We start from the raw sequence: 21,748 nt of genomic DNA on the forward strand, positions 1-21,748 counted from the left end.
GCCGCGTCCTGTCCAGTCAACAACAGTCAAAAGAGCAGCTTAATTTACGCGGAGTGATACATGTCGCCCCCATTTGTCTGGGAGAGCGAATTACACTAAAACGATCCGCAGTTAACCATTTGAAACCTGGATCGACATCAATTTCTTGTGCTGCATTCAGCACGTGAAATCGATGCCTTTCACAAGCATTTAAATCAATGAAATCTGTGGAAATTGAGTTTCATAAAAAGACAACGAGCAAGAAACCGGTGAAAGATGACAAGAAAACGAACTTAAAAGTAGTTTTTAAAGAGTTAAAAATGTCCAGAAAAGTGTATTATTATCATATAGCCTGTCTAAAATAATGTTAATAATAGTTTTATTACAATCCAATTTTGAAAAAAAACACATTCCACTTCATTTTGCATTGGTTGCTAACAACAACAGCTGACAAAACAAATTCAGCAAGCTTATCTCTACCATCAGGCACAATTCATCTACACGGTAAGTAAAGCAGATATTAAATTAATGTAGGCAGATAAACATGGATACAAAATATGTGTATGTACTTCCACAAACTAAGAAAAAATACATCATCATTCCTTCCACACTGATTCATTCACATTATTATGTGCTGGAGTATATCTGTTTAAAGAATTGTCTTGCCATTTATTTGTTTTTATTTAATAATTTTTGTTACACGACAATAATAATGTTGTTGATTAAAGTGCTCAAAGCACAGCTAAATTTAAGATTAATTTGCTATTTACAATGCAGAGTTGCACAACAAAATGCAAATTCTATTGCATTAGTGAAATACATGAAAAATATTTTTTTTATAGTGGATTAGAGAGGATAAATCGAGGAGTCATCATAGAAAAATGCTGACTTTTCTACTTAGGCAGACTCAGTATGAAAATGGAAGCACCACGGCCACAAAAGTCTTCTGAGTACATAAAGAAGAAAAGACGACCCCCCCTTCCTCAGACCCCCTACTTCCTGAGGCACACTGAAAGTGATGATGAGATGATGACTGATGCACTGGATGTACAGGTACAAAAACACTAATTTATTCACAAATGCTTAAAATTCACAGACATCATAACTTGTTTTATTGAAAAAATAAGTTAAAATTGATCAATTCAAATCTTTCCTCAGGCCAACTCCAGGTTCAGCTCACAGAGCATCCTCTACTACACTCTTGTCCTTCTCAAAGTGGGACTGTGGATCGCCTTTGCTTGGATCTTGTCCCACCTCCACCTGGGCGCTCCGTGTTTTCTCCTGCCACTGATCCTCTGGTTGTATTCAGGGCCGATGCACAGAGTGCTGAACAGGGCTAAGAGGCATCTGCGTTCAAATAATTTCTCCACACGAGACATGGTTGTTTGAATAAGTGCGGAGAATTCCATCTTTGCAATGCCTCAAATTTCTCGACAGCACAGAGACACGCATTCATGCAAAGATATCAGTAAAAACAGATCGAACAACAACAACAACTTTGGTTTCCATCCATTTTATTGAATTTATAGACTTTCAAACAAACTTGTACAAATTGCAAAACAGCTTTTGGTAACACTTCATTGTTTTCTTATTATCAGTATTAGGAAATAAATTAAGTGAACAGAAAGTAAACAATGTGAATAGAGAACATAGAAATACAACAGAAAGAATAATACCACAAAGAGCGAAAAAGAAAGAAAAAAAGAGGCAACTGTTTTCCACAAAGGATCGACTGCATCTTATTTGCAGTAAAGTGAAGTTAACTTCCAGTAAAATCACATCTGATTTGTGCTGTATTACTGTATCTATACACCAGGTGGCATCACTATCACACAGCATAACGGCCTGCTCCTGCCGCCCACTCCTGACTCCTCTGCAGTTTTCATATAGCAGAACAGATTGGGTGATGTGACAGGAGGATAGCTGACACTTTACTTAAAAGCTTCCAAGAGCAAACTTTCTTCATTATGTTTTTGTTGTTGTTGCATTCTCTCTAAACACATCACAAATACTGTGGAGCATTTTGCAGAGTTTGCTTTTTATTTGTCTTTTTAACACTGTACGGCTTACTAAGATTTGCTAGACCCATTGCAAAATTGCACCTGTCGCCGTTAGTATTTTCAAATTCTTCACTGTTTCTTCAGACTCAGAAAAGGGCAATTTTATAAGCACATTTTGCACACCAGTTATCCAGTATGTCTGCAGGTAAAATACTGACCAGTAGTGACTCATATTAGTTAAATGCCTGTGCATGGACATGAAAAAAAGTCTCAGCATTTCACTACAAATCAGTGGGATTATAAGGGGGAAAATGTCTTGATGACAACAAATAATAAATAGACCCAGGCAAATATTCAATGCCAGCTCTGTGTGAGGAGCGGCATGTTTTTGTGTGGGTGTAGAGTCGAGGCACAGGGAGGCATAACAGAGTGGAGGAATGGATGCCCAGAGGGCGTCGTGTTTGGGGAGAGCGCGTCCACTGCCAGCAGCATCCGATTTAGCCTCTATATTTCATTCAAACCGGTCACTTCACATTCTTTGCCACTCATGGGGGCGTGCACTTCTTCACTGGTTAAATATACAAAACATGCGCCTGCACAAGAACCGCAAGTGCACCGCATACGCTGTAATAAGTTTAAACTGTTAAACCGGAATACAAGCAATGTTATTTGTGTGTACGGTTTTAGCATTGCACAGAAACCTCAGTCTCATTTAAACACGTTGGAAGGATTCTCTCTGCTTTTTGAGAGGTCAAGGCAAACAATCAATCTCTACTTTGTTTTTGTTCAACTCAAAAAGAAATTCCTCTAAATCAGCCTCTCTACACAGAGAAGGCGTTTCCTTACACGACACAGAACCTCAGAAAACCTCGAATGGCATTGGAAGTAAAACCACAAAAAAAAATTATCTGTTAATAATATCAAAAATACCAACAAACAGGCAAAAAAAACCAAAAAACAGATTGATCACAGCAAATTTATGTACACATACACATTAAGAAAAGAGCTGTCAGTGGAGTTGGGGAGGGGGTGGATGAGTGGGAAAGAAAGATTTGGGCAATTAGATAAGCCCTGTATCTTCGCTATACAGGGGAGTTACAGGGGTTGCCATGGCGGCAGACCGGGGACGGACAAGGGGAGAAGGAAGGGGGAGAGCCAGGGCTGTACGTTCACCTCTTCTTGGGAGCTTGGGTAGTGCGGGGTGGGGTGACGGGCCGACCAGAATTTACACCACCGTACTGGTACTTGGCCTTCTTCTCTGAGGGCTTTAGGATCTTAAAATAACAGAGAGAAGATGCATGTGAGTGTTTCTGAGATTAAGTCATTGTATACAATATATATATACACATATACAGTGGGGAAAAAAAGATTAACATTCTTTACTTTAAACATATTTCCAATGCAGCTTTTCACATGAAATTTAGACCAGACATTTATGTTAACTCATTAAAACTACACAGTTTAAAAAAAAAAAAAAGTGGTCTAACACAGGAAAATAGTATTGAACATGCTAACAGAATTCTGTTTAACCCTTTGGAACCTGAGCATATTTGCTTGGTTTCTTTCAAAAACGTGACCATGCAGTTGAAACCTGAAAATTATTTTTAAAACAGTACCAAAAAAAGAAAAGAAAATGACCCAGAAAAAGCACATACAAATTATAATAATTCTGAAACATAGTTTTAAATATGTAATTATGATAATGAGATATGAAAAAAAGAGATTTTTTTCCCTAGCATTTTAAAGATAATTTTCTAAATCAACTAATTTCTTCAATTTGTGGAATATTTCTTACAATTGCCTTTTTCCCCCATGTTTTTCAAAGAAATCCCAACAATCTGATCAAGGTTTATTGGTTTAAATACTTGTAAAGGGTGTCTGAAAGTAACACTAGAAAATTGACATCAGTCCAGGCTTCAAAGGGTTAATACTTTGTGGAGAAGCCTTTGTTTGAATGACTCAGTCAATCACCCGACTGAAACATTTGTGGAAGAAACTGCTATATATGGGTACCTTTGTTGAGTTGATATCAGTTTCTGGTCTAAATTTTATATTTGAAATATGTTTAATGAAGAAATTGTATTTTCCTCATTATAAATGCGCATGTGTCCCGACAGATTTAACTCACCTGGAAGGAGCACATGAGGGATTCATCGACACTCATCATGCCGCCTGCATTGTCAAACTCCCCGCAATAGTTTGGAGCAGAGAAAAGTGTGACCAGTTGGCGTTTGGCAAAGAACTCATATCCATCCTCCACAACCTGTTAGAAAACACATGACATTATTCCGCCGCCCACAGCGATCAATACAGAAAAACAGAATTTCAGAGTCCAGCTCTTGTACCATGGTTGAGTGTCCATAACCACCTACATCTGAATCAATATAAAAACGCCCAACACAGAGCCGAAATAGCCGATGTATAACAAAAGTTTACATTCCGATTTTAATCATCAATCCTTTTCAGTCATCTATCAGGTAAATATTCCTGGTGCCAGTGTCTCACGTGAAATTAATAGCTTCACATTCTGTTTTCTACTATTTTGCTTCAGTAAAAAAATTGCATTGATAATCAGCTAAATGACGTTATAATGAAAGATGCATGGCGAAAAAGAGAAGCACTGGGTCTATTATGTGGTTTAGCTCTTGTGTCTGTGTCTTTGCGTCAGCCGCAGTAATTACTTCTGCAAAAGACACAAACTAATGGAGGTCAGCTTTCATTAAAGTGCATGTCCAACCAATTTTAAGTCTCCAGGAAAAAAAAAAGATCAATTTGCTTGCCGTGCACTTCCTGCATTCATAATCCATCTCCAGGCGCTCTGCTTTAATTCCCTTCATAATTACCTGATGGGCTCTGCAGATGAGGTCCAGGTCGTGGCGGTTTAGGAACTTGCTGACCACATCTGCCCCGAAGGTGAAGGAGACCCCACGGTCGTTCTCTCCCCAACCTTGTACGTCTTTATCTGGGTCTGACCACAAGAGGTCACACAGCAGGCCTGAGAGACACATGGAGAGGAGACATGGAGATGAAGGACAAAAACATCATGGGAGCTGAAGGGTGAGCATAGACAGACAAAGTTGTGCTGAAGATCCAGCAGATTTTGATGATGTGACACAAAAGATTTACTGATGTTATAGTCATTCATTCGGGAACACTCTTATAACTATGAGCATGTACTTAAAGGGACAGTTCACCCTAAAATGAAACATATATATTTGTCCTCTTACCTGTAGTGATATGAATCTAGTGTAGGTGTGAGCTGCCGAATGTTGGCGATCAGCTGAAGAGGTTTTTGCCTTCTCTCCAGCATAATGGAACTAGACAGCACTTAGCCTAGGGCCATGCCATTTTTCTGACGGCCCAAAATTCTGTAGCCTCATTGGTACGAAAAATGTCCCAAAAGTTGGACCAAAAGTTATTCCAAAAGAAACGCCCATTACTCCAAAGACTTGATTCTCATGAAATATACACTCCCTGCAATTAGTTTCAGTTTCTCAGCAGCATTTGAGTCACCAAACCAACATGTTTTAAGCCAAAACATGCAATCTTTTCCCAACCATAACCAAACAGCTGTGCCGAAACCTAACCGAACACACGTATTGGTGGTTTACAGAAATGAAAGATGCAAACATTTTTTCTCGCAATTGGGTTTTCTTCCTGCAGGAAGTGTTTATTTTCAGAAAAACGGGACTTCAGAGCAATGGGTGTTTTTTTGTTTTTAGGATAATGAGTGGTCAGAGGAATGAGCTCTCCGTCTGATGGGGCCATCAGAGTGATGGGCGGTCCCCCTCAGCTTCTGCCGCTAAGTTCCAGAAAACGAAACTAAAATAATAATAATAATATATAAATAATAACAATAATCTACAGACTTTGTTGTGAGCCGGTTCATGTTAGAACTATTTTCTTTCTATTAAACTTCACCCACCACCTGTATCACTGCACAGAAGGAAGCGTGCATGTACTGCACATCATTAATGTTTACATCTCGCACTGTCACGAACACGAGCCTGTCATCCATGAGCTGAGGCACACTTCCCTCTGCGCAGTTTTAAGTACAAGCAGACACACACACACACACACACACACACACACACACACTACCTGTATCAGGCACGTCTGTTGGCCTCATGATCCTGCGAATCTGCTCCATTGACTGCAAATCAGGCGATAGCCCTTAAATAGAAAATAAGGAGGTTACTTTGATTTGGAGTTCCTACAAATATATATTTAACCAGGGCATCAGAACGTTTCGGTTTAAATTTGGGACAACGGGAGAGAACTTGTGCCAGCTGTTGTCTTACCTCCATGGCAGCAGAAGATCTTCTCGTCGATGATAGCAGCAATGGGGAGGCAGTTAAAGCAGTCAGTGAAGGTCTTCCACAACTTAATGTTGAACCTGCGCTTGCCTGGCGAAACACATCAACACGTTTTAACCCTTTGAACACTGCAATAGAAATGATCCACCATATTTTTAAGAAATGCTCATTTTTTGTTTTCACAGGGTTTAACACCCATTTAACATAGTGTGATGACTTCATCACAAGCGCACATCATGATGATATGGAAGACAGAAACCTTGAATTTCTTCAAAAAGAATGAACGTTTTAGTTAATAATATTCATAACTTTATTTATTAGCACCTTTAAAAACACAATTTACAAAGTGCTTTGAAAAACAAAGCAAAGGCGAGGCAGTTAACCCCAGAGTTAATAAAACAAATGAAGTTAGTCAATAATGCCAAACAAAGACCAGACAAGAGTTAAGGCAGAATTAAATAGGAGATTCGAAGCAGAGACATATTAGAAAAATACGGTAACAAAAAAACCCCCTAAAGCTATTATGTTTTTATTTTATATGGATTTACACAGAATCTTGCAAAAACGTCTGTTTTGAAAGGATGAAACCAAACTACATGTGCACTCCAGAGCCGTGTGTGTGTGTGTGTGTGCAGGTGTGAGTTCATTTGTACTCACACTCATCGTAGAAGCCGTAGATGCGGTTGATGGACGCACACTCGTGGTTGCCCCTAAGCAGGAAAAAGTTCTCTGGGTATTTGATCTTGTAGGCCAGCAGGAGGCAGATGGTTTCCAGGGACTGTTTCCCTCTGTCCACGTAGTCACCCAGGAAAAGGTAGTTTGCCTCTGGAGGGAAACCACCATACTCAAACAGCCTCAGTAGATCTGTGTATTGTCCATGGATATCACCTAAAAAAATGGGGCGAGATGCAAGAGAAGGCGTTTATTTATGAGGACAAGCTGCTTAACATACATTCATTACAGAAAGGGGGAGCGACTAAAGGAGGAAAATATTGAGAAGAATTAAACATAAAGCAGCAAAAAGGGGGAGATTATCAAAAACAAAGCATAAGACGAAGAAGAATATCATCAAAGCAAATGAGGGACTTCACACAGAACCAGAAAATATATTCAGAAAAGTAAATGAAATGATATTAAAACATAAAATAAATAAATCTAATCTTGATATTTATATCCATACATATACACATAAACTCCTACGTGTATATAAATACACAGACGCATTTGCGCACACTTTCACCCACATATACATATTTGCACACTTACACCCGTGTACACATACTTCCACATATCAAGGAAGTAAAAGAGTAAGTTAAAGAACAAATAAACAGATCAATAAATGATACAAAATAAATTCATAAAAAATAAAACAAAATAGAATAAGCATATATATGAATGTTAAAAAAATAAATAAAAAATAAAAGAATTAAATTAAAAAAGGAGGATAACAGAACCTGATTTTATCGAACCACAGAACATGGATGTATGGAACAATAGTATATGCAGAATGAGGAAAAATAAATAAATAAAAATAATGATGATAAAAAATTCAGCACCTTTGCAGGGGGATAATCTAGCTTTTTTTTTTTAAAGTATGAGGAAGTAAAAACCTTTTCTATTTCCAACCACATTTATACAAGCACCATTTGTGAACAGCCAGACATGTAGGTTGGTGTGAATATATGAATGTGCCTCTGCTTTACTGGGGCGACAGCAGCAAGTGTACACGCACAATATGAGCCATTACAACTGCCACCAGATCAATGTCATGGCCCGAGGGACACGAGCTATCGAGGGAGAGAATGCTGACAATCCAGGTTAATCACAAAAATAAAGGGACACACACACACACACACATAGCTACACAAACTAACTTTAATCTTAAGAACTCTCTGACGATTTAGGGTCAACCTCGTCTCTTTTCGACATCAGTCAGGCTAAAATGTGCCAGAGCAGTTCCTACCAAAGCGCACATTCTCTACAGGGGAGCCTCACTTCATCACCTAGCCAAGACCTGCTTCCTTTTTTATCCTCTTGCACCAACTTAAGAGCTGCTCTAATTTGGGCTAAGTGCTCCAGACCCAGATGACTGCACAGAGCCTCACCAGAAAGACGAGGACAATAATAACAGGCTTCATTGTGACCAAAACGGCAATCCAATTCATGAGCCACACTCTTTTTATGGCAATGCTTCATTACAAGATGGCACCAAATACAAATTAAAATGAAATAATAGGCCTTTTTCAGCTGTGCAGCTGTCTGGCCTTGAGATTAAAATGACCCACAAAAGTCCAACTTTATATCATGAGAGAGCCTGGCATGATTTTTTTCAGTTCAGTGATCTCGGCACCAAAACCCAAACCACGACTGGCATCAATATATGGCTACAGGCCTGTACTTATTTTTGCCTGTGTGTCTAAGGATGGCATGCAAAAACACACTTTTTTACATGCAAATGAATGATTAAAGTAGCAGTTCTGAATGTTTGAAGTCTGACTTATACTCGGTGCTCATGTTGTGCTTAGCCGGCTGGTTTGTGTTTCACCATCAATCATTTTATTTGCCCCGGACACGCAGCCCCAGCTTGCCATCTTGAGTTCTGACACAAGTACTGGTAATGTTAACAACATCACAATCCTTCACATTAATAATACAATATCAAAACTTCAATGAAACAACTCCTAAAGTATTAATGCAGTGCTCCTGCAACATACTGTAGTCCAGGTCGTAAGCTGTCAGTATGAAAGCAGGAGGGCTTTTAAATATGCGTTACTACTTTAGTTGCTGTCTTCAAACCCTTTTTGAAGTTTTTAACTTCTCGTGAGAAAGTGGAAAGGTGAGGGGGAGAGTAAGGATCCACAAGTCAGAAGTATTTTACAAGATTTCAGTTTTATAGCGATAGGACTTCTTTTTGTGTTCCAAATAACATTATTTCAATGCTAGTTTGCCAAAATAGCAAAAATGTTCATATCTCTATTTTATTATCTATCGGGATACAAAACACATTAAGTCAGCACACGGTGCAAAATTAACTTTTTTTGTCAACCAGACATAAAGAGTGCCCCGGGAACAAGTCCTAAAAGTGGGTAAAGAGTTAGAATTTTCCAGTTGGCTCTTTGACGAGAGAAAAAGGATGACAGTAACTTGTGTTCAGAAAAAAAAGACATCCCTGCAGCACTCTATGGCTAGTTAATTTTCAAATTTTAGCAGCTACACAATAGATTAACATTGTTTTTCTGGTTGGTGAGTGAAGCAAATCTACCAGCAGCCACTTGCATATTTTAGCAGCATTTGGCTGGTGGATGGTGTCAATTTGTACCCTGAATCTGTGCTGTGCTAATCTAGCTGAAGCTGGAACAGATCTTAAGACTCCTAAAATCTACAAATACTACATAAAAACAAGAAAGTACTGATTTTGACAAACACAGTTTTTTTTAGTCTTGGCAGGCTGAAAGCAACACATACTGGACAACAGAGTAAATACAGAGGACTGAGTAAACACAGAGGACATCGCACAGAAAACAATCATTCTTGCTTGTCCCTGCACCAAAACAGAAGTGGAATCGAGGCATGAACAATTAACTTTGCTCATTTATCTTCTAGTTTGCTCAGAAAAAAAATGCAGTAACGAAGCCACATTGGGATAAAACTATAAACACAAGAGACATGGCAGCACAGACTGTAATCTCTGCAGAGACAGCTGGAGGTGAATGAACTTTCTAAGAGCAGGGCTGACTGCAACTGAGCTTTGGATCTGTAATAAAACCTGGATAAACTGCCACCCTTTGATTGGCTGTCTGTTTGAAAATATCAGCCTCCAGAAAGAAGCCTCAGGTTGGTTTTTCTATCCTAACTATCCTCAACTCCACACTAAAAGTTGCTGCATGACTGAATGTGAGTTTGTGAGCTTCACTGGGACTGGCTTTCCACAGGGCAGCCCCCCCACCTGCCCTCTCACAAGGAACTGTAGGATGACAGTGAATTATTTACCCAGCACTGCCTCTGCAGTGTCAAAACAGTCCGAGAATAGCAGCACGGAGATTTAGGGTTTAAAAAACAGAGCAAAAGGCTGAGAGTTGGAAAACAAGGGAGCGCTGGACCTGAGGTCAGTGTTATAAATGAGCACCATTTGTCCCAAAGAATAACACAATATAAAAGCAATGGTGATGATAAAACTCTATAAAAATAAAAGGACACATCTTATGACTCCAAGCATGCCACCCATGTGTGGTACGGATATGTTATTTGTCATGCTGCCATGCAGATGACTCAGATCAGTAATAAATAAACAAACGATAACCATGTCTATGCACATACTGAAGATCTTAAGAAACAAAGCTGTAATCATGTGCGCTTTTGCGTGACCTCGTGTAGACAGATAATCAACAGGTTCAAAAACACCCACATAAAAACACGTCCGCGATGTGAGGAACAGTGAATAATAACTGCTTAGAGCAAGATGAAAACAACAAATAAACACAAAAACACTCAGCAAACAGGCCGACTGCAACTGTAATACAGTCTGTTTTGGCTGTTCTACTGTAAATGACGTGATTCAAAAATTTTTCAGATGACAAAGGATCCACTTTACACATATAAGAACAGGTAAATGCTCATAAAAAAACTGTAAAAATACTGCATGACATAATAATATACAGTATCTCATTTCAAATGTTATTTGAAACCTAAAAACTGGTTTACAGCAAGTGAGGCGACTTTATGGATAGATAAAAAACTGAAAGATACTAAGATGCTTTTTACTGAGTAACAAAGATTGTCTGGGATGGTTTGCAAAAATTAGGCTGATTTAGTTCTATCAATTTATTATATGACCAAATTTAAAATATGAGACTTCTTAATAAACTTTTGGATTAAAAATTGTTATAGTGCGTTCTACCTTGTTTTCATCTCATTCTCTTCAGCATGTGAACTATTTGTGCCACTTTTCAGTCAGTACTTGTGGTTAGAAATTAATCAATGACCCTCTTTTTCACTCAGACCTGACACTGTGCCAAGAGTCTGAAAATGTATGAGAAATGCTACCAGAATCAGGGTTGTTCCTGGATGAATGGGTCTTTGGGGGAGTGACTCTGCACAACAGTGTGATCCGTCCGACTTCGATCCGAAAACAGTCTTCGTATAAGAAAACCTTACGATACCTGTAGAATCAGATCTGAACATTTTTCGTCTCCCTTTTACACATATAGCAAACGACATGCGACTGCCACACACGTTCTCGCCTACTTTAAATACTCAATTTGGGTAAGCAAAGAGTGTAACAGGACTTAATGCAAAAAATCTTCTCTATATTTTTAAAATTTTCATTAGAAATAAAAAAGGATAAACTGGAATGACAGGCACTCTAAAAGTGTGAAAAACATGAAAAAAACAGGAGGAATTACATGAAAAACCCTTTATTACAGTGGCTAAATCATTAAAAAAGCCAACATGTTTTGACCACTACCAGTCTTCATTAGGGCTTTAAAGCTTTTAAGTTTTTAAAGCCCTGACAAAGTTCTGTTCTGCTTGTTCAACAGTTGTTTAATAACTTGCTCAGGGAGGATTTTAATTGCTATTTTTATTATCAATTCTTATAATTTTGGTGCTTGTGATTTTTCTCTGGCGCCTTTGGCGATTTTCCTTTCTTTTGGGGGGTGTGACAAAAAGTCCTCTTTGCAGAAAACATAAACCTACACTACTCATCAACGGCATAAACATAGCATGCATACTTGTGGATTTTATTTTGTCAATTCAACACATCCTCACAAAGAAAGTTGGACTATTATTATAAGTTTCACTGAGCAAGGAACACCATTGTCAATGACATTATACTAAAAAAGAAAATCTAATTTTCTATCTTTCTCTTTAAATAAAAGCCAAACAGTGCCAAAAAGTCCATTTTGGGTTAAAGTACACCAGTGGAATTAAGGTTAACATGTGAGAGAGAGTAAGTGCAGAACCTGATCCATGTGGCCTTAGTAAATATTTAAAGGCGTTCACTGTTTAGTCTTTATATTCAGTGCTGGTGTCCTGAAAGGATGCCGTCACAGCAATCAAAGGGGTTCAGCGACAAAACAAAGAAAGTAAACGAGAGACAAAGAAACCGCACACAGTGACAAATAACACCACCTCGAACTCATGCATATTTTAGAGTGATAAGCCAGCCTTGGGTCTACATGGATGAAGGTGCTTGAGACCTTAAAAAAGTTTTTCTTACGCAGACATATGGATCACATATTTCTCTCAACACTCAGTTTGACAAGAAACAAAATGAATACAACCTAATCAAATTAATTCTCCCTATTATTACGTCCATCACATGAAATATAAATGCTGTCATCTGAGTTTCACACAGTTATTAGGCCTACATAACAACAAAGTAAATGTGTGTGGGAGGACACTGGTATGAGGACAGCCACAAATGAACTGTGTGTAGGCTTGAGGTTGCATGTAAGCTTGCGTACTGTTTTTCCCAGCCCTGACACATATATTAGACAGTTCTGACTTGTTTGCAGTTGCAGCACCATACTGGAGGAAAGAGATAAAGCGTGTGGGAGTGTGCAGAGATGTGCAGGAGCCAGCTAGAGATAGTGATAGTGATAGCACTTTAACTGGTGAGAGGGGAGTTCACTTGCAAACATACACTGCTTTGCTCCGCTTTGGTCCGTCTATATTGTTTGTGCATGAGTCATACCTTTACATGGTGTTAAAAAAAGTCAAAATACTGCGTTAGTCCGACTGAAATCATCAATCAAGTCGAATTTGTCAAAGTCGGACAAACACACCTGAAAAATTTGGTTCTAAATAGAGCTCCTCTTTCATGCATACGCCTCACTCTGGCCTGTTCATAATTCATGGGGGGTGGGTGCAAAACAGGTTCAGCATTTTAAAAGAATTAAGCACTGGGAGGGGTTTGTGTTTTTTATTTTGGCTTAGGTGAGAGACATACAACTTTAAGTAGTAGTATTTTGTATTTCTTTTAAATACAAAAGTCACACCCCAGCCACCCCCTTCCTCTGATAAATTAAGTACAGTCCCTTCCAGGATTTGGGTCAGGTTTAGGTAGGAGTAACACATATGGACGGGGGAAACAGTAGTCAACACATCACCGGAATAGAAGCTAAGAAATGTCTGCAGCAAAACATATTTTAGCCACCTACATGAATCAATATCAATTTATGTGTACAATTTATTTAAATATAAGATATTTTACCCACCTACATAAATCAATATCAATTTTAGTGTACAATATATTTGAGTATGCAGTTGCCCCTGAGGTGAAAAACAGACCAGTTGATGACTAGAATCTTCTCTTTTGATTTCCACTGTTCATTAAAAAATATGCTGAACTACCTAACCAGAGACAGAGGTAATGTTATTGTAATGGCAGTGACCGCAGCAGGTGCATAGCACAGAGCGGTTGCTTTCACACCTGCAGAAACACCTGCAGTACACTTATGTTCACACTAATCAGATGAACTGGATCTTGGTCTGTGTCCTTCATGTGAAACCACCCTCAATACAGCATGTATTAAAAGTGAAACAGATTTTTTTATGTGGGCCTTTTTTAGGTGGGTTAGAACTAATCAGTTGAGTCAGAGTTTGCTCAGCACCTTGTGAATATATGTACGTGACTCAGATTTGTTCTAACCTGAAATTATCATAAATAAACATTGTAATTTTGTCTATAGCAACAAGCTAAAAGGGGTCATACACCAACTTCTGTGGCAGAGTTGGACAAACTTCCATCAACAAATCCATTTTTCCCCCCAGTGCTTGTATACTGGGACAAGGAAGAATACAAGTCCAATTAAATGGCCTAATCCGTAGCTCAACTTAACTGTGCATGTAAATTTGAATTATACACAATCTGCGTATGTGAGCAATTCCATACACAGGGTTGCGGAGAGAGTAACACTGACTTGATATATGACCCAGGCTGAGGCAGTGTTATCCTGTCTGGTTACATAAGTACACTTTTAAACCTTTCAGTTAAGATGAACTTTAAAGGAAATGTCACAGTAGAATATACAGTACAGAAGGTTACGAGACAGTGAAAGACAGGAGAGCAAAAATAAACACAAGGTCGTGAGAAAATGGCCCAAATCCAGGCCATAAAAGTACAGCACTGACCACAGATCTTCAGGGGTGCCTCAAGCTCCAGCAGGATGGGCTGGCTGAGGAAGATCTCCCTGGATTTGATGCAAAGGCCCCGCACCTCCGCCTCTGTCATCTGGACGATTTTCCCCGGCGACATCCCCGTACTGGAGAGGAGATAAAAGACCCTGTCAGTGCTTTCAACAACTGTTAGCATCATTGTCAGCATCACCCGCAAACCCCAACAACACAAAACTTCATCAGAATGAGGCCATGATGGAATAATTTTTTCACCTAAGGGAGAAAAAAAACACTTACAGGGGACTCACAAAGCAATCTTAAAATCTGATGAGCGGTGGGCGTAATGGTTCTGTAGCTTATAGCTGCTTGGTCTCAGCCATACTTAGGAAACCCACTGCTCAGACTATGAGAGCAGCTTGCATCTTCAGCACTGGTGTGGGTTTATTGGCTGTGTAGTTGCACTGTTAGCTTAAGCCTACTTTCTGGCGTTCTGCCACAGTTGGGAGCAGATTTATCTTACAATGATGAAAAGCAGAGTGAGAACTGCAAACGTTGGCTACAGTCAGCAGTTGAAATAATCAAGAGATATGAAACGTGAGATTTACATGAAAACTGCTTCCTTGCTATAGTACCTTTGGCTTACATAAGAGTAAAGTTAAGTTTCCTCTAGGTTTCAAAAGTCTGCAATTTATAGACTTTTTGTGTTTGATTTCATATCTGGACAGCCTGTTCAGTACAAGTTTTTTGAAATATGGGGAAAAAAAAAAAGAAACTCAGTTGGATGACATAAAAACTACGCAAAAATTGTGTACTGCAAAAGGTAGACAAATGCAGAAATCCAAGTAAACTAATATTAGCTGAAGAAGTCATAGTCTAGAATACACTTTTGCACTTCCAAAATCATCCACCTGCCCTTTAGACTGCATTCCCCCATGATTTTTAAAACCATTACTTAAGACGGTTGGTATTGAAATTTTAGGAATTATTAACTGCTATGTTCACTTACAAAGGGACAGCTGACATCGAAATCAAAGCATACATTTTTTTCCTCTTACCTGTATATAAAAATAATATATATAAAATATATATACAAAACATATTATTTTATATATAATATATATAAAAAATAATAATAATATATAAAATTATAAATCTAGACTGCTTTGGTGTGAGGTGCAGAGTGTTTCAGATATCAGTCGTAGAAACTTAGTCTTCTGTTGAATATAATGGAACTAGATGGCGCCAAAAAATACATTTGAAAAAAACTCAACAGTAATGTCTCTTTGCAGGAATTGTGTCCCTGTTACTTAAGATAATCAATAGACCTTGTTGTGAGCAGATTCATGTAAGAACTATTTTCTTTAAACCAAACTACACCTGCCATCTAGTTCCATTATATTGGAGAGAATGGCAGATATCTCTACAGCTGATATCTCCCAAACTCAGCAACTCACAGCAAAACAGCCTAAATGGATAAACAGCACTACAAATTGTCCCCTTAAATATTCCACTGTTTACCCCGTATTAAAGTCACCCTCTCTGAAACCCACTGTTTAACTATCTCTAAACTGATATTAAAAGAACTTAAAAAAGACATGTAAAAAAAATCTACACACAATTGATTTCTTTTGTGAAATACAATTGAATTAGCTAAATAATAATGACAACAATTATAATAGCAATAATAAAAGTACCATACTTAATTCTGGTATCAGCAGTCAAATCATCCAAAAACTGCAGCCTACACAAAATACTGCTGTCAGGCTTTTTAAACACGCTCTATCTAAATGAAATAAATGATGAGTTATAAAGTGATTTTAGGCTTTTACAGCTTCTTTTTTAAGGCCTGGATTGGTCAGGCTCCTGCCTGTATCTGTGATCCGCTGACTCCCTATAAGCCTGATTGCTGCTTAAGATCCTGCAGCCTGAGGATCATCTCCATCAGGAAAATACAATGTCCTCTTTTACAGCCCGCCTTTATCGCAGGCTTTTTCCTAACGGATGGCATTTTTTTGTTATTATTTAAATTATTTTCGTCTTATTTCATATGTTGTGTTTTGGATATATTTCACCTTTATTATCTGTTTTGTAGCTTTATTTCTAAAGGTGCTCTATAATTAAGTGTATTATTATTATCATCCCTATTATAGTGGTGAGGTAACAGTGACTAATTGAGTTTTGTCTGTATGGTAATACATGTATAGTATTTTAATTGGATGGCACTTATATAGTGCTCTTAATTATTTCAATCTCAGTTTGGTCATCAAAGAAAGCAAATCAAAACACTGTGTGAACTGAACCACTGACGATGGAAACAAAAGTGATGAACAAATCCATGACTGAGGAATTATGTAATAACTCGCCAAACCATTTTGGTACTGCCTTAAAGCTAGACCCCACTAAAGATTCCAATAAAGGATAGCTGAGCCGAGTGAAACAAATGTGCATTAGTCAGTGGGGGAAGTTTCCTTTGACACTTTTTTTATATTTCCCTTTTTGTTTCTTTAAAAGATGACATTTATATTATAAAATAACCAGACAGGAAGCGGTTCAAAATAGATTAACTGCTGTATTGAAACCCCTAAAGCTTAGTGCATACATTTTTGTGCATATATATAAATGCACATGTGCTACTTACTGTACTTAGACTCACTCACTGTCTCATTAGTCATGTAATCCAAACAAATCTGAAAGAGCAGAGTGAACCGGAGGAGTATGGATCCTCGCAGATGGTGTATCTGAGTGCCAAACGCTATTCTAGGGCTTCAACAACCTTAATCAAGTGTTGCTTTACACCATCAATTTCACACCATCATTTCTTTATCATCTATCTACTGTATCTGCAGTGCTCCATAGCCATGTGCCACGCCTGGTGTGAAGCATGAAATTGCAGAAGTAGGGTTCTTCACTCAACGGCCAGGCGTCATCAGAGCTGAACGAGTTAAGCTCTGATGCTGAGCCTGCTCGGCTTTAACACTGAACCTTTCACTGTTCGCACTTCTGCAGGCTGGCACTTTTAAAAGAGATTACGTTCTTAAGAACATTGAGGGGCAAAGGCTAAAATGAAGCAATGACAAGGATTTGCAGCCATCATAAACCAAATCGCTGTTTGTGTGTGTGTGTGACTGTGCGACCGTACGGGTCTGGCACAGTGGCACAGTGTTTCATAAGTTTTAATTCCAATGAATAAGCACTCTCACTGACACTTGGCTTTTTCCTCAAGACCAAATTTTCCCAGACAGCAAGACATACAGTGAGCTATTATGTGATGCTGGGATGCAAAATAAGGGCTCAAGACATTTCAAATAATCAGATTTAGAGACTAAGCACCAGGGAATTTTTAGTCTTTTGTTATGGTTAAGTCTCCGCTGAACATTAAAAAAAAATATCAACAGTTGACGGTGCACGTGTTTGAGACCAAAACCAGTTTTGTTAAATGCTCCCATTTTTCCTACTTATTTGTTAAAGATGTAAAATTATTTTAACATGCTCAATGGATATATTTCTCTCAAATTTCGGTCACAAATTCATTAAAATCCATGTCAGTGAGCATCATTACTACACAGGTATGCCCTAATTTTAACCTGTTAAGAGTGGGAGCCAAAACAAAAGTGTTGCATTTACAAAAAATTGGTTAAAAACCAATCTGAAGTTTGTTTGAATGTTTAGGAAAGGGATATACTCGGAGAGAAATTGTGAAACAGACATGCCATGGTGAATTTTTTTTAAAAAGGCATATCTTAGAGATGATGGTATGTAGAGCTGCACAATTATGCCAAATATTATCCAAATTGCAATATGGCCAAATGCAATATCCAAATTGCAGGAGCTGAAATGTTTTGATAAAGACAAAAATCTGTCACAAGAAATCACTATAAATGAAGACTTGTGGTGCCTGCCAACAAATCATATCTTAGACGAAAGCTAACATGCTTGTTTGGTACAGACCCCAGCAAATATCACATCATCATCAATTTTATATGAAATGAAATGCAAAAATTACCATTCCCACGTAAATCAAAACTCATATTGCAATTGCAGTATCTGTCAAAATAGTTTGCAGTTGGATTTTTTGCATATCATGCAGTTTTGATGATGTGCATCAATGTTGTCACTTTATGACAATGATATCTGAGCACTGGTCACGGAATCAATATTTTTTTAAAAAAAACATTTCTGTGTATTGTTACACCGCTGTAATCATTAACTATTTGCACGTGTGCTTGATTCTCACTCTTGAGTAAGTTCACAGCACAAACCACAAAGATGAACTATTACATAAGAAGCCTATGAAACAATAACATCCAAGTCAATTAGTCATGCGTAGTCACTTGTTTTGAGAGCGTGAAAATATAAAAAAGACACATCACCATCTTGCACCAACAAGATCACTACACAACTGACCGCTCATGAAACATGCCAAGTCCCATTTGTATTCAAAATATGAGCAACACAATCAACAAGTCACTGCAGTCCAAGCTGAGAAACAAGGAAAACACAGTGTGTCAGGCATCAACAAGCTTTCCAGCTCAGAAAATGATGATTTCATGATTAAGAGCTGAAAACAGACCTGAAGTTGATTGCAGCCTGTGCAGCAATAGCATCATTTACTTTTAATTAATTTCTCCATTTGGTAGAAATGTTATGATCAAAATGAAACTGCAAGAAACACAAGGCAGCTGCAATGTGCAGCATTTTCCAGCAGTCACTATAAATAACAAATCTTAGCATTTCAGTGTTGGCATGCTGTGTCTCATCTCTCCAACAGAGTCACATATACTGGTGGAAAGTATGCCAAGGACAGCTGAATTTGCCTTAGTGGTCTGGTCTGACTCAAAGGATATATCACAGGGGAACAGAAAACCTCTCCGCCTTCTCTTGAGCAGGTGGCCAGCAATACAAAAGGATTTTTGCACATCCCTCTCACTGCCAAAACCTGGCCCTCACACACCAACACAATTTATTTACCAAGCACGAAAGCAGTAATGACAGTGTGAACACAACAACAAAATATGACACGGTAAAAAACTTCAAATATGAAGATTTTTGTGGGGAAGCACGCAGTATTTCTTTCCTAATTTTATAGCATCTTCTATTTGGGTTTTGTTATTCATCTGTACCAATTTTATCAGATAGGCGTTTAAAAGGAACGTTTGTGCACTGAGGATACAAAGTGCATACTAGCAATCTTTCCACTAAAACATATGCAGGCAGCAGTGAGACACAAAAGTTAAAATTACTTCAAAAAAAGCAAACTACCTCACAACCAGTGGTGTTTTTTAGGCCTTGGCTTCTTAGGCTTCTGCCTCAAATGTTTTATTCATAGTCCTGGATCTAAATATGTACACTATTTTTCAAAAATAAGAACAGGCCTAACAATAATCAAAAACCCAGGATCTAATAATCTGTCATAACGGTGATAGTTGTACTTGAATCAAATGTACTTAGTTGCATTCTCCCCCATTTTAAACATAAATACATACTATTTTCCCAGATTCAGTCAACACATTTTTAATTATAGCAGCTGCAGCTTATTTTGTTTCTACTCATATTAACAACTACAAATATTTTTAACATGACTAGTGTTTTTTTACTCACTGGCCAAGATGGCTGCTGGATGAAATTATCTACTGGCCAAGTATTTTTTTTTTTTACCAGCCAACACAATAAAATGGCACTTTTGTTTCAGATATTTGTTTCGATACGTTTCATCGACATAATAATTTCAAACACAGGTAAACCCGCTAAATATACGTGATAGGCTTTATTCCCACGACCCGTAAACACAGCTTTCCAGCACACAAGTCTGCCATTCTGTCAGCTGGTGTGTGTGTGTGTGTGTGTGTGTGTGTATTATATTTTTTTGGGTGTATCCGTGTGACGCCATGGACAGGCAGGAGAACAGGTAAACTGTAGACAGCAGCAGAATAGAGGTCCTTTAAAAACTTTTCAGTGCTTTAAATATCTCTTACTGAGCCATTATCTCTTACGCATTCACACTGGATTAAAAAGGCAGAAGTTAGTGGGTGGTAGCAGTTTTTTGTGCAGTGGGAATGAGGATATTTTTTTTAAATTACATGACTATTGACTGATACAAATATTTACCCGCCAGTGTGGCAGAGAGTCTTCCAAGATTTATATGCCAAACAGAAAATTTTACCACATATGGTGCCTGGCGGGTGTTAATTTCAGACCCTGAATATGATATTTCAAATATTAATCTAGAAACGAGAAAAAAATGTGGTTAGGATAAAAGAGGGTGCATTAAAAGTGATAAAAAACAAGTTTGTTTTTATAAAAACTTCCCAAGGGAGGATACCCCTGCAGAAATCTGGGTTAAGCCCCCAACGTCCTCAAATTCTAGAAACACTCCTGCTTATAACTCAAAATAGTCTAAAATGCAGTGATAAGTATGTCCAATATCAGATGAAAAGATTATCCAGTGTTTAGTGTTTTGATATCAAATGTAAACTTTTTATAAAGCTTTAATCAGCCTGTCTAAATAACAATGTAACATCAACACAAACTGAACAGTGTCTAATAACGGCCACCACAGCACCGCTGACAGGGAGCAAAACTTAACCGTGTCAAGGGCAGGTGCGCTGATGAAAAAAGGTGTCCATGTCTTTAACGAACAATTTACTTAACATTAAATTTTGTAAAAACTACAACCGTTAGAGCATGACAAATGATTGTGGGTTGTATTTTTATGTCACAACACACCGGATAAAACGTCCCAGCCCTTCCTACTCGATAGGAGCTGTACATAATTTAGAAAATAAATGAGCCAGGACACACCACAAAAAAAAAAAAAACTAAAAAAAAACACCTGGCATAAAATTAATGCTTAAGTAAATACCACGATACAGAGCAATTACTCGCCAACTGTAACGTGGTGGTTACAGTGAAAATGAGAAATGTAGGCGTTCACCGCTGAGTGTTTATAAACACGGCCAGCTAACACTAACGTTAGCCCGGAGCTAGCCGGAGATACCGTTGCGATTGGCTGGCGTTAGCACCAGAAGCTAACACGTTAGCTGCGTTTTGAGAGGCAACCGCGGTAGTTACAGAAAACAAACAGCACCAGGCCTGTTCACCATAAACTGATAACTCCGTCTAACATCTGAAAGTGAGTAAAATGGTTCACCTTCCAGGAGCCGAGAGATGAGGCTGTCCACGTTCAATTCACCCTCCGCCATCTTCAAACTGCTGTGGTACAATGTTGGCCGGTTCGAGTCCCCCTGCACACACCAGGGGGCGCTGCTGACAAGAAAACACCAGCCGAGGGTGATAATTAGAGAAGTAGTGAAGACAAAACGCACTTTGTGTCACTTT

At 38.3% G+C, this 21,748-nt stretch overlaps 1 protein-coding gene across 1 annotated transcript; it reads right to left on the bottom strand.

Moving 5' to 3' along the window:
- Nucleotides 1–1,476: 1,476 nt before the first annotated feature.
- On the bottom strand, nt 1,477–21,633 carry LOC121953625 (serine/threonine-protein phosphatase PP1-beta catalytic subunit-like). Its single transcript, XM_042500811.1, is given in 9 exon segments — nt 1,477–3,253; nt 4,108–4,242; nt 4,823–4,974; nt 6,081–6,152; nt 6,281–6,385; nt 6,953–7,183; nt 14,429–14,548; nt 14,551–14,559; nt 21,561–21,633. Coding segments are annotated over 9 exon segments (981 nt in total). The 5' UTR covers nt 21,613–21,633; the 3' UTR covers nt 1,477–3,148.
- Between the last annotated feature and the right edge of the window lie 115 nt (nt 21,634–21,748).

The sequence above is a fragment of the Plectropomus leopardus genome, chromosome 14 (assembly GCF_008729295.1).
Source record: "Plectropomus leopardus isolate mb chromosome 14, YSFRI_Pleo_2.0, whole genome shotgun sequence".
In the NCBI taxonomy this organism is placed as follows: domain Eukaryota; kingdom Metazoa; phylum Chordata; class Actinopteri; order Perciformes; family Serranidae; genus Plectropomus; species Plectropomus leopardus.